At 31.8% G+C, this 14,799-nt stretch overlaps 2 protein-coding genes across 2 annotated transcripts in view; both read right to left on the bottom strand.

Moving 5' to 3' along the window:
* The window catches only part of LOC119604749 (nitric oxide synthase), a 93,501-nt gene extending 79,598 nt beyond the window's left edge, over nt 1–13,903 (bottom strand). The window contains 1 exon segment of the mRNA XM_037957561.1: nt 13,558–13,903. Within this exon segment, the coding sequence (XP_037813489.1) occupies nt 13,558–13,704 (147 nt within the window). The 5' untranslated portion in view covers nt 13,705–13,903.
* A 12-nt stretch (nt 13,904–13,915) lies between these two features.
* LOC119604748 (small heat shock protein hspG3-like) lies at nt 13,916–14,526 on the bottom strand. Its single transcript, XM_037957560.1, is given in 2 exon segments — nt 13,916–14,262; nt 14,264–14,526. Coding segments are annotated over 2 exon segments (360 nt in total). The 5' UTR covers nt 14,348–14,526; the 3' UTR covers nt 13,916–13,986.
* Nucleotides 14,527–14,799: the final 273 nt, after the last annotated feature.

Raw genomic sequence — 14,799 nt, 5'->3', positions numbered from 1 at the left:
ACTTTCTTATATTATTTTCCCGAAAACTTAGCTCACTTACTCAGTTCACCCTTTGCAATCGCAACAAATTTTTGAAAACGTGACTTCCTTAAGCACATGTGACAATATTTGATAAAGAAACCCTTTTCGCTACCTTGAAGAAAAATGAACATGAAAGATCTCACGATCATAAAATTAAACATCATGTTAACATATCAACAAAGAAGTCATTCTATCTTCAAAACATGCAATTGAAAACCTATCTGAAATATTATATATTCTCAATGTACGGGAAAAAAAAAAAATATGTATGGGGGTCCGCCGAAATTAAATAAGCTCTTCAAGGGGTCCGCGAAAGGAAGTAAAATCTGTGGGACTAGACTATAGACTAGACTATAGACTATACTATAGACTAGACTATAGACTAGACTATAGACTAGACTATAGACTAGACTATAGACTAGACTATAGACTAGACTATAGACTAGACTATAGACTAGACTATAGACTAGACTATAGACTAGACTATAGACTAGACTATAGACTAGACTATAGACTAGACTATAGACTAGACTATAGACTAGACTATAGACTAGACTATAGACTAGACTATAGACTAGACTATAGACTAGACTATAGACTAGACTATAGACTAGACTATAGACTAGACTAGACTAGACTATAGACTAGACTATAGACTAGACTATAGACTAGACTATAGACTAGACTATAGACTAGACTATAGACTAGACTATAGACTAGACTATAGACTAGACTATAGACTAGACTATAGACTAGACTATAGACTAGACTATAGACTAGACTATAGACTAGACTATAGACTAGACTATAGACTAGACTATAGACTAGACTATAGACTAGACTATAGACTAGACTATAGACTAGACTATAGACTAGACTATAGACTAGACTATAGACTAGACTATAGACTAGACTATAGACTAGACTATAGACTAGACTATAGACTAGACTATAGACTAGACTATAGACTAGACTATAGACTAGACTATAGACTAGACTATAGACTAGACTATAGACTAGACTATAGACTAGACTATAGACTAGACTATAGACTAGACTATAGACTAGACTATAGACTAGACTATAGACTAGACTATACTAGACTATAGACTAGACTATAGACTACTATAGACTAGACTATAGACTAGACTATAGACTAGACTATAGACTAGACTATAGACTAGACTATAGACTAGACTATAGACTAGACTATAGACTAGACTATAGACTAGACTATAGACTAGACTATAGACTAGACTATAGACTAGACTATAGACTAGACTATAGACTAGACTATAGACTAGACTATAGACTAGACTATAGACTAGACTATAGACTAGACTATAGACTAGACTATAGACTAGACTATAGACTAGACTATAGACTAGACTATAGACTAGACTATAGACTAGACTATAGACTATAGACTAGACTATAGACTAGACTATAGACTAGACTATAGACTAGACTATAGACTAGACTATAGACTAGACTATAGACTAGACTATAGACTAGACTATAGACTAGACTATATACTAGACTATAGACTAGACTATAGACTAGACTATAGACTAGACTATAGACTAGACTATAGACTAGACTATAGACTACTATAGACTAGACTATAGACTAGACTATAGACTAGACTATACTAGACTATAGACTAGACTATAGACTAGACTATAGACTAGACTATAGACTAGACTATAGACTAGACTATAGACTAGACTATAGACTAGACTATAGACTAGACTATAGACTAGACTATAGACTAGACTATAGACTAGACTATAGACTAGACTATAGACTAGACTATAGACTAGACTATAGACTAGACTATAGACTAGACTATAGACTAGACTATAGACTAGACTATAGACTAGACTATAGACTAGACTATAGACTAGACTATAGACTAGACTATAGACTAGACTATAGACTAGACTATAGACTAGACTATAGACTAGACTATAGACTAGACTATAGACTAGACTATAGACTAGACTATAGACTAGACTATAGACTAGACTATAGACTAGACTATAGACTAGACTATAGACTAGACTATAGACTAGACTATAGACTAGACTATAGACTAGACTATAGACTAGACTATAGACTAGACTATAGACTAGACTATAGACTAGACTATAGACTAGACTATAGACTAGACTATAGACTAGACTATAGACTAGACTATAGACTAGACTATAGACTAGACTATAGACTAGACTATACTAGACTATAGACTAGACTATAGACTAGACTATAGACTAGACTATAGACTAGACTATAGACTAGACTATAGACTAGACTATAGACTAGACTATAGACTAGACTATAGACTAGACTATAGACTAGACTATAGACTAGACTATAGACTAGACTATAGACTAGACTATAGACTAGACTATAGACTAGACTATAGACTAGACTATAGACTAGACTATAGACTAGACTATAGACTAGACTATAGACTAGACTATAGACTAGACTATAGACTAGACTATAGACTAGACTATAGACTAGACTATAGACTAGACTATAGACTAGACTATAGACTAGACTATAGACTAGACTATAGACTAGACTATAGACTAGACTATAGACTGACTATAGACTAGACTATAGACTAGACTATAGACTAGACTATAGACTGACTATAGACTAGACTATAGACTAGACTATAGACTGACTATAGACTAGACTATAGACTAGACTATAGACTAGACTATAGACTAGACTATAGACTAGACTATAGACTAGACTATAGACTAGACTATAGACTAGACTATAGACTAGACTATAGACTAGACTATAGACTAGACTATAGACTAGACTATAGACTAGACTATAGACTAGACTATAGACTAGACTATATACTAGACTATAGACTAGACTATAGACTAGACTATAGACTAGACTATAGACTAGACTATAGACTAGACTATAGACTAGACTATAGACTAGACTATAGACTAGACTATAGACTAGACTATAGACTAGACTATAGACTAGACTATAGACTAGACTATAGACTAGACTATAGACTAGACTATAGACTAGACTATAGACTAGACTATAGACTAGACTATAGACTAGACTATAGACTAGACTATAGACTAGACTATAGACTAGACTATAGACTAGACTATAGACTAGACTATAGACTGCACTATAGACTAGACTATAGACTAGACTATAGACTGGACTATAGACTAGGCTATAGACTAGACTATAGACTAGACTATAGACTAGACTATAGACTAGACTAGACATTACATGAAAGTAAGTTGTGGTGCAATTTTGTGCTGGGATAGGCTTTTTGTATTTTATTTAATTAAGATTATTTATATTGTAAGTTAAGAAAACCTAAATCACAGTAATTATACTTAAGCGGAAAATTCTTGTGAAAGCCATAAGGAAATTGTTATTTTACATACATAATTGACTATTTCCTAAAATAATAGGAAACACGTTTTAAGTGAATTCATTTAATATGCTATTGATTTAATGACAAATATCGTGTCAACTGATGACAAAATAATGAGTAAGATTAACTAAAATTAAGGATAATTGTTGTATCTCAAAAAAAACTAAAAAATTGATAAATTTAATACTAAGGCTAGAAGCTACAGCATTTCGTAGACAACATATTGCCAAATACTTCTTTTCTTTTCGCATACTATTCCTAAAAATTACTAGAAAATTTTATGAAAATTATACATTTTGAGTTTTTTAATTAGTTTTTTAATAATCTTAACACAATCCCTTATACCAAAAGCCAACCATTTATCTTTAATTATTTAACTCTAATTACCTCAAATGCTCTCTGTAGAATATCTTCATAAAAAAACATTTAAAAGAAAGAAACGAAGAAAAACTGAGATAAATTGAGGTAGTGTTTATATCCCCTGCTATTACTTGACACAAAGAATCCGTTTAATTTAAATGGTTTCTAATTTCATTTCCTGGCTTTTCCACTAAATCTCTGTGTATTTATTTATTGCTTATTTCCTTCTTATACGCTTATTCGCTCGACTTAAAACAGCAAAAGACTAAATACTCTGACAAGAGAAATAATAAATCCCTGCAATACTCTTACTGCGTTTTTGTCAGTGCATACAGCAGGATGTTTTACAAAGATTTCCAACTAATCGTCATGAGAAACCTCCCACCAGCAAAGAGTACAAGCCACCTGATGAGCTTTAATAAGAAAAAAAACCGTAAATATTTATAATTGCTAAAACAACAACAACAACTACTATATTATTGTTTTAATTTCATTCATTGTAAATGCGTGTATTTTTTTGCATGTTTGTTTACTTTACACCCATCTTCCCCTCTTTTTTAAAAAAACAGAGCAAAAAAGCACTAAATAATTCTCATACAAAACATTTAACAGCCACCCCTCATATTTAAACAACTCCTGTTGATTTATTTACTCCCTTACATTCCTCTCCTTTCTCTCTCTCTCCCTCTCTTCCTTAAGGATATTGTAATTTAATCGTTTGTTAGCTGCCACATTAGTACTCATACTTGTCGTAGCACAACAATAAACTCTAGAGAAAGGAACATAAGTAGCTACTGCACAGCTTCGTCATGGTTTGTTGGCAACCAACAACACACGACATCAATTTTTACATAGTAGCAACAACAACTTGTTTAAATAAAATTAACGGTATTTTTTTCTTTTGCCGTCTTTTTCTAAAGGAATTTTATTGTTTGTATTAGAGTATAAGTGAGTTTTAGCGATTTTTTTTTTAATATTAAGGTGAAACGACTGCTTTTGAAAGCCACTTCCGGTTTATTATAAAATGTAAATACTTGACAATTATTATCTCTGTTGGTTGCGTAAGTTAAATTAATATTGTGTTTCGAATTAATTTCAATTAATGTTGAATAAGGGGGAAGAACAAGGGGAGAAAGACTTAAAAAGTCAAAATTTTCTACTTCTAGTTTTTCTAATTCTAGTTTTTCTAGTTCTAGTTCAGTTCTAGTTCAGTTCTAGTTCAGTTCTAGTTCAGTTCTAGTTCAGTTCTAGTTCAGTTCTAGTTCAGTTCTTGTTCAGTTCTAGTTCAGTTCTAGTTCAGTTCTAGTTCAGTTCTAGTTCAGTTCTAGTTCAGTTCTAGTTCAGTTCTAGTTCAGTTCTAGTTCAGTTCTAGTTCAGTTCTAGTTCAGTTCTAGTTCAGTTCTAGTTCAGTTCTAGTTCAGTTCTAGTTCAGTTCTAGTTCAGTTCTTTTTCAGTTCTTTCAGTTCTAGTTCAGTTCTAGTTCAGTTCTAGTTCAGTTCTAGTTCAGTTCTAGTTCAGTTCTAGTTCAGTTCTAGTTCAGTTCTAGTTCAGTTCTAGTTCAGTTCTAGTTCAGTTCTAGTTCAGTTCTAGTTCAGTTCTAGTTCAGTTCTAGTTCAGTTCTAGTTCAGTTCTAGTTCAGCTCTAGTTCAGTTCTAGTTCAGTTCTAGTTCAGTTCTAGTTCATCAGTTCTAGTTCAGTTCTAGTTCAGTTCTAGTTCAGTTCTAGTTCAGTTCTAGTTCAGTTCTAGTTCATTCAGTTCTAGTTCAGTTCTAGTTCAGTTCTAGTTCAGTTCTAGTTCAGTTCTAGTTCAGTTCTAGTTCAGTTCTAGTTCAGTTCTAGTTCAGTTCTAGTTCAGTTCTAGTTCAGTTCTAGTTCAGTTCTAGTTCAGTTCTAGTTCAGTTCTAGTTCAGTTCTAGTTCAGTTCTAGTTCAGTTCTAGTTCAGTTCTAGTTCAGTTCTAGTTCAGTTCTAGTTCAGTTCTAGTTCAGTTCTAGTTCAGTTCTAGTTCAGTTCTAGTTTCAGTTCAGTTCTAGTTCAGTTCTTTTCAGTTCTAGTTCAGTTCTAGTTCAGTTCTAGTTCAGTTCTAGTTCAGTTCTAGTTCAGTTCTAGTTCAGTTCTAGTTCAGTTCTAGTTCAGTTCTAGTTCAGTTCTAGTTCAGTTCTAGTTCAGTTCTAGTTCAGTTCTAGTTCAGTTCTAGTTCAGTTCTAGTTCAGTTCTAGTTCAGTTCTAGTTCAGTTCTAGTTCAGTTCTAGTTCAGTTCTAGTTCAGTTCTAGTTCAGTTCTAGTTCAGTTCTAGTTCAGTTCTAGTTCAGTTCTAGTTCAGTTCTAGTTCAGTTCTAGTTCAGTTCTAGTTCAGTTTAGTTCAGTTCTAGTTCAGTTCTAGTTCAGTTCTAGTTCAGTTCTAGTTCAGTTCTAGTTCAGTTCTAGTTCAGTTCTAGTTCAGTTCTAGTTCAGTTCTAGTTCAGTTCTAGTTCAGTTCTAGTTCAGTTCTAGTTCAGTTCTAGTTCAGTTCTAGTTCAGTTCTAGTTCAGTTCTAGTTCAGTTCTAGTTCAGTTCTAGTTCAGTTCTAGTTCAGTTTCTAGTTCAGTTCTAGTTCAGTTCTAGTTCAGTTCTAGTTCAGTTCTAGTTCAGTTCTAGTTCAGTTCTAGTTCAGTTCTAGTTCTATGCACATTTTTTTATTAAATTTCACCTAAAAATCATTTTAAATTTTATTATAATATTAAGTCATTCGTACAACTCATTCGCGCCATCATTTATGTGCAACAGCATTTTTCAGTCAAAGAGTTGTAAGAGTTTTCATTTAGCAAACGAAAAGTAAATAAAATGTGAATTTATTACAATTTAATGTTGAGCATTTTCAGCCAAGAATATATTTAAAAAAAAACACGTTGTAAAATAAACCTGAAAAAGGTGCAGTTTATAAAGCATTTGATAACACGACAAGGTTTTTATTTGAGTTACTGTCTATATTTTTCGGTACTAAAATAAGAAAAGACCCACCATAAATTCACAGACTGATATAATAAAATAAATTAATGTTCTACCTACAACTACCATAAAAGAAATACATTTTAAATTTTAAATTAGGGAAATAAACTAAGAAAGTAAAATATTAAGTTCATATACCTTTTGTTTCCTTTCTTCTACTTGCTTAACTTTTTTTTTTTTCAATTTATACTTTATTTTCGTGGTATTTGACTTTTTATTTCACTATTTGTTTATGAAAGTATTTTTAATTTAACTTTTTCAACTGTTTGCTGGAACCCTTTTGGTTTTATTTGAAGAAATAGTATGAGTAGACAAAGAACATACATACTTGATGAATCAACAATTTATTAACACATTTACTTTTTTAATGTTTTTTTTTCTCTCTCAACAGGAAGTTACTTATTTGAGAAATTGTTGGGTACAATAGGAAAAAATCATAGAAAAACATATAAATTTTCACGCATTTAACAAAAGGGTAACTTAATTACCTTTTCTTCATTAAGTCGTAAAATAGAGTTTAAGTAGAGAAAATAAAATTGTTGTTAATTTCTTGCCACAGAGTATTTTAAAAGTGAGTAAATAGTTGTTGTCTATTATGGTTTTTTATATGTTTTACCCTTCTCCTTCTTCGCTGTTAATTAGTGATGAGTTTTTCTAAGTGGGAGAGTAGAAGAACAACTTGTGTTGTTCAAGAAAATAAATGCTTGTGATTAAAAAAACTAAAAGTTTTTAACCTTTATGGATTCATCAGACGTTAGGAATTGTAAAAAAATCAATATTAAGTATACGTCGCTCAAAGGTCAATATGTTTTAGGCATGTCTGAGAGAATTATTGGAGATTAGGAAGGATCCCCAAGATCTTAGGTTCTTCAGAAAATTGTTTTCAACAAACATAGACGACAGACAAACAACAGATGCATTTTGTGCAAGAAATTGTATGAAAAATTATATTTTTTCCTACTTTTTGTTTCCTCAGCAGTTGCTTTTTTCAGCTCATTGTTAAGTAATATGAAGAGAAGAGGTAAACAATTACACTCCAAACCGGAAATATAAAAAAGAGTTGAAAACTTTAAAAGGCAACTCAAAGAGCCGTATTAATGTAAGCCTTTTTTTAATATTATTAGCAACAGTTATGCTTGTTTTAAAAAAGAATTTAATAAAAAAAAGAAAAAAAAAATGAAAAAATACGGCATTCAAAAAGTAATTAAACGAAGCTGTGAAAGGAAGTTTCTTTAACCGGAAGGAAAAATTAAGTATTATTTTAAAAATTTTTATAGTATCTATAGTCCTTTAAAACACCTATTTTCTTAAGTTTACATATAAATAACGTAATTTCTTAAATTATACAAATTTTAATTTTATTTTTTAAACAATTTTTATAATTTTAAATAAATGTATATTAAGGATATAAAAATGTTTTAAGTTAATATAAAAATATTTTGTTTAAGCAACAATATGTTTCCTTTTTTAATTAGTATATTTGTCATTCATTAACTTTATTTGTTTTGTCGACAGCTATTTGCGTTATTTTTTAGTTAAATATTTGTATTTTTTTAAATATAATTTTCAAAGAATAAGAATAACAATAAACATTTAAGAGGCTAAACAAATGCAGCCTTTCAGGGTCATTATGTGATTCAACACATTACGTGTGTTTAGTGAAAGATTAAAGTAAAAATAAATCACAATAAAAAAAAACAAACAAAAGATCTTTCTTCAGTTTAAAACTGAATAAATAAGTAAAAACACTATAAAAGGATTTCTGTTTCAAATGATGAGCCTCAAAAACTTCAAGTGTGTACAATAGTTTCAGTTCTAGTTCAGTTCTAGTTCAGTTCTAGTTCAGTTCTAGTTCAGTTCTAGTTTCAGTTCTAGTTCAGTTCTATTTCAGTTCTAGTTCAGTTCTAGTTCAGTTCTATTTCAGTTCTAGTTCAGTTCTAGTTCAGTTCTAGTTCAGTTCTAGTTCAGTTCTAGTTCAGTTCTAGTTCAGTTCTAGTTCAGTTCTAGTTCAGTTCTAGTTCAGTTTCTAGTTCACTTCTAGTTCAGTTCTAGTTCAGTTCTAGTTCAGTTCTAGTTCAGTTCTAGTTCAGTTCTAGTTCAGTTCTAGTTCGGTTCTAGTTCAGTTCTAGTTCAGTTCTAGTTCAGTTCTAGTTCTAGTTCAGTTCTAGTTCAGTTCTAGTTCAGTTCTAGTTCTAGTTCAGTTCTAGTTCAGTTCTAGTTCAGTTCTAGTTCAGTTCTAGTTCAGTTCTAGTTCAGTTCTAGTTCAGTTCTAGTTCAGTTCTAGTTCAGTTCTAGTTCAGTTCTAGTTCAGTTCTAGTTCAGTTCTAGTTCAGTTCTAGTTCAGTTCTAGTTCAGTTCTAGTTCAGTTCTAGTTCAGTTCTAGTTCAGTTCTAGTTCAGTTCTAGTTCAGTTCTAGTTCAGTTCTAGTTCAGTTCTAGTTCAGTTCTAGTTCAGTTCTAGTTCAGTTCTAGTTCAGTTCTAGTTCAGTTCTAGTTCAGTTCTAGTTCAGTTCTAGTTCAGTTCTAGTTCAGTTCTAGTTCAGTTCTAGTTCAGTTCTAGTTCAGTTCTAGTTCAGTTCTAGTTCAGTTCTAGTTCAGTTCTAGTTCAGTTCTAGTTCAGTTCTAGTTCAGTTCTAGTTCAGTTCTAGTTCAGTTCTAGTTCAGTTCTAGTTCAGTTCTAGTTCAGTTCTAGTTCAGTTCTAGTTCAGTTCTAGTTCAGTTCTAGTTCAGTTCTAGTTCAGTTCTAGTTCAGTTCTAGTTCAGTTCTAGTTCAGTTCTAGTTCAGTTCTAGTTCAGTTCTAGTTCAGTTCTAGTTCAGTTCTAGTTCAGTTCTAGTTCTAGTTCAGTTCTAGTTCAGTTCTAGTTCAGTTCTAGTTCAGTTCTAGTTCAGTTCTAGTTCAGTTCTAGTTCAGTTCTAGTTCAGTTCTAGTTCAGTTCTAGTTCAGTTCTAGTTCAGTTCTAGTTCAGTTCTAGTTCAGTTCTAGTTCAGTTCTAGTTCAGTTCTAGTTCAGTTCTAGTTCAGTTCTAGTTCAGTTCTAGTTCAGTTCTAGTTCAGTTCTAGTTCAAGTTCTAGTTCAGTTCTAGTTCAGTTCTAGTTCAGTTCTAGTTCATTCTAGTTCAGATTCTAGTTCAGTTCTAGTTCAGTTCTAGTTTCAGTTCAGTCAGAGTTCTAGTTCTATTCAGTTCTAGTTCAGTTCTAGTTCAGTTCTAGTTCAGTTCTAGTTCAGTTTCTAGTTTCAGTTCTAGTTCAGTTCTAAAATTCCTATAGAACATAATTTACCGATAAATTATCTATAGACATATACTTAATATAGAGTTCACGGTATTTAAAAAATATTGCGTATACGTCTGGTGAAATGTCATTATGATGTTCATATTTGTAAAATTCTGCTCTAGTTCTCTAAAAAAATTAAAGTTCCTTGACGTATATTTTTGTAGAAATGAGACCACCCTAATATATAATTCCTTTATACACAAATCCCTATAAACATATTTGTTTAAAAGCAATGGTTGTCAAAGTGTAATTTCTATTTGAGCATGCAAGAACAAGCATGCCTGCGCTTGTTCTTGCATCTTAATGTAATTGTGTAATGTTTTTTGCACTTTCAACGAACTTGTATTTTACAAACATACTCTCGAAAAATATTTAACATATTTATACATTTGTAGAATAAATATAATACTTACACATGTTAAGTATTAACATACTTTTTTTATATGCAGATATACATATCTATTTACAGTGTAACAAGAAGTATGTAAAACAAATGGAAAATTGTTTAAACTAACTTTATTTAAAAAAAAAATATTTTAAGCAAAGAACTAATTGATACAAAAATCTCAAATTTTTTGTGCACTACTACTTATAGGACAATATATTGAAAATCCTAATAGTAATTTCTATTTGTCGTATAAAATATTTGTCATTCTTTTACTGCTAGTAACTGAAAACACTTGTAGTTTATTTTTTTAACTACAAGATACAACTTGTTTAACAACAACTTCCGACTTGTGGTTTTAATTTAACTTTTACATTTTTTGTTTTGAAATCTTTTCTTTCCTCTTTAAATTTCATTTACATTGTTTAAGTTTGTACAATTTTTATTTCTCTTATGTTTGTTGTGTTATGTATGCACAAGTATGAACACATGTGGGTTGAAAAATAGTTGTTTTCATTACTCTTTTAAAGTTAGTATATATTTAAAACAAAACAAACTTTTCTGTCCACAAGTGTAAGTGTATCTTACTTGCATGCACGTCACTGCGCTGTTACGAGCTCCTGTATGAACCGATTAATATTTTAAGTATTTTTGAGTGTGTGTTTTCGTTTCTTTTTGTGGATAGTAAATTAAAATCTTGCATTTATGTTTTCAACAGCAAAAACACTGTTTAGTCAGTTTTCTCTTTTTCTGCTTATTTTTTATGAAATATTTTACTCATTAATTTAAGAAAAGTGGGTGTCTACAAATAGTTTATTTTGATATTTATTAATAAAGTTTTTATTGTTCTTGCTCCTTTTGTTGCAAACTTCTATGGAAATACATACGTATTTGTTACGTTTGTAATGAGCTCTTTGTTGCCGGTTAATTATACACATTTTGGGTTGCAAAAGTATAAGAGGTTTTAGTTTGAGGACCATAACTGTATATCATGTAACTTATATGGGGATTATAAATTTAAGATAGAACTGAACTAGAACTGAACTAGAACTGAACTAGAACTGAACTAGAACTGAACTAGAACTGAACTAGAACTGAACTAGAACTGACTAGAACTGAACTAGAACTGAACTAGAACTGAACTAGAACTGAACTAGAACTTGAACTAGAACTGAACTAGAACTGAACTAGAACTGAACTAGAACTGAACTAAGAACTGAATAGAAACTGAACTAGAACTGAACTAGAACTGAACTAGATTCTGAACTAAACTGAACTAGAACTGGAAAGCTAGAACTGAATATAACTAAACTAGAACTGAACTAGAACTGAACTAGAACTGAAACTAGAACGAATAGCTTAACTAGAACTGAACTAGAACTGAACTAGAACTGAACTAGAACTGGAACTAGAACTGAACTAGAACTGAACTATAACTGAACTAGAACTGAACTAGAACTGAACTAGAACTGAACTAGAACTGAACTAGAACTGAACTAGAACTGAACTAGAACTGAACTAGAACTGAACTAGAACTGAACTAGAACTGAACTAGAACTGAACTAGAACTGAACTAGAACTGAACTAGAACTGAACTAGAACTGAACTAGAACTGAACTAGAACTGAACTAGAAAACTAGAACTGAACTAGAACTGAACTAGAACTGAACTAGAACTGAACTAGAACTGAACTAGAACTGAACTAGAACTGAACTAGAACTGAACTAGAACTGAACTAGAACTGAACTAGAACTGAACTAGAACTAGAACTGAACTAGAACTGAACTAGAACTGAACTAGAACTGAACTAGAACTGAACTAGAACTGAACTAGAACTGAACTAGAACTGAACTAGAACTGAACTAGAACTGAACTAGAACTGAACTAGAACTGAACTAGAACTGAACTAGAACTGAACTAGAAGAACTGAACTAGAACTGAACTAGAACTGAACTAGAACTGAACTAGAACTGAACTAGAACTGAACTAGAACTGAACTAGAACTGAACTAGAACTGAACTAGAACTGAACTAGAACTGAACTAGAACTGAACTAGAACTGAACTAGAACTGAACTAGAACTGAACTAGAACTGAACTAGAACTGAACTAGAACTGAACTAGAACTGAACTAGAACTGAACTAGAACTGAACTAGAACTGAACTAGAACTGAACTAGAACTGAACTAGAACTGAACTAGAACTGAACTAGAACTGAACTAGAACTGAACTAGAACTGAACTAGAACTGAACTAGAACTGAACTAGAACTGAACTAGAACTGAACTAGAACTGAACTAGAACTGAACTAGAACTGAACTAGAACTGAACTAGAACTGAACTAGAACTGAACTAGAACTGAACTAGAACTGAACTAGAACTGAACTAGAACTGAACTAGAACTGAACTAGAACTGAACTAGAACTGAACTAGAACTGAACTAGAACTGAACTAGAACTGAACTAGAACTGAACTAGAACTGAACTAGAACTGAACTAGAACTGAACTAGAACTGAACTAGAACTGAACTAGAACTGAACTAGAACTGAACTAGAACTGAACTAGAACTGAAGAACTGAACTAGAACTGAACTAGAACTGAACTAGAACTGAACTAGAACTGAACTAGAACTGAACTAGAACTGAACTAGAACTGAACTAACTGAACTAGAACTGAACTAGAACTGAACTAGAACTGAACTAGAACTGAACTAGAACTGAACTAGAACTGAACTAGAACTGAACTAGAACTGAACTAGAACTGAACTAGAACTGAACTAGAACTGAACTAGAACTGAACTAGAACTAAGCTAGAACTGAACTAGAACTGAACTAGAACTGAACTAGAACTGAACTAGAACTGAACTAGACTGAACTAGAACTGAACTAGAACTGAACTAGAACTGAACTAGAACTGAACTAGAACTGAACTAGAACTGAACTAGAACTGAACTAGAATTTTCAGAATTAAATTTTTGGCTCTCATTAATTTTCCCTGCCATAAGTTTTTATCTATGAAACATTTCAGCATTTCTTACATTCTTCAAAAAAGGTTTTAAAATCTTTAAAATAATTTTAAAATATCGATTAAAATTCACTTACCTCTCTTCCCTTAAAATGCAAAGTATCATAAACTTCTGGACGACCCTCGATATTTTTTAAACGCACCGGTTTACGCATTAATATACTGCGACCGTCCTCATCAACATGAATAAAACTACCGGCACGCGAACGAAAGTCCGTTGACATTTTGCGTTGTTGATTTTTCGGTGTCGGCGATAGTTCACGTGCACCCCTCGAACCAGTGGCATTTTTTGAACCACCACTAGCCCCGCCACTATCAATTTCAACAATAACACTGCCACGATTACGTTCACGTCCGGGCGAGTTTTTCGCAGTAGTATGTTTCTGCAGAACCTATAGAACCACGTGCTGATATACTTTGTCGTTTATGACTATGATGACTACTGGAATAATGCGATTTTCTTGTCGGGGCGTTTGTAGATGGTGTATTTCCACTAGAGTTTTTATCTATTGAATAATCTTCATTGTTGTGATTGTGCGAGGATTTTGTACATGTTGGTGGTGTTGGTGCTTCCGGTGATTGTGGTGTGGGTGGTTGTTGTTGATAAAAACTTTAAATTGTTTATTATCATTATTAATTTTTACATCCGGTTCATGGGTTGATGCTTCATCATTATATGAATTTGTTGTAGCTGCCACTTGGGGGGAATTATTTACATGTTGTTGTGGTTGTGGTGAAGTTGGGGTAACAGCCTGTTGCTGCTGCTGCTGTTGTTGTTGTTGCTTGCTTTTGTTTCTGTTGTGTTAAGGGACTCCGCTTTATGGCCACCATGCGTAAATTTTCCAATATTGTTGAAAAATGCGACATTTTCGTTGCGTTGCGTTTATTATTAGTATCTGTCTAGATAGTGTAGTTATTTGCTGTTAATGTTTATGTTTAAAAAGTATTTAGTAGATGTTATTGTTATTTATTTAGTTAGTTTTTATGTTGTAATGTTTTTATAATATAGTCATTTTTGTTAATTAAATTTTTATTTCTTTATTGACTTTTTTCTTTTAGTTTTGGAGCGTATACATAATATTATTTATTACTATAAAAATATTTATTAATCATACGCACTGTTCAACTAAATGATAAAGATGATATTGAAAAATTAATTTAATCGTTAAATGAAAATCAATTTTATTTAGAACTTGGTCTTAAGATTCTAAACTACAGGCTTAATATCTCTTATCTTTAACATTAGATGTTAAAGGTCAAAGGTCATACAGTTCTTTTATATCTTCTAATTGACTTGTTAGCTTTTGCTCAATTAAATT

The sequence above is a fragment of the Lucilia sericata genome, unplaced genomic scaffold, assembly GCF_015586225.1.
Source record: "Lucilia sericata isolate MDLA Ls3-8-SP2 unplaced genomic scaffold, ASM1558622v1 Contig000422F_arrow, whole genome shotgun sequence".
Taxonomy (NCBI): domain Eukaryota; kingdom Metazoa; phylum Arthropoda; class Insecta; order Diptera; family Calliphoridae; genus Lucilia; species Lucilia sericata.
This window is presented reverse-complemented; position numbering and strand designations above follow the sequence as displayed.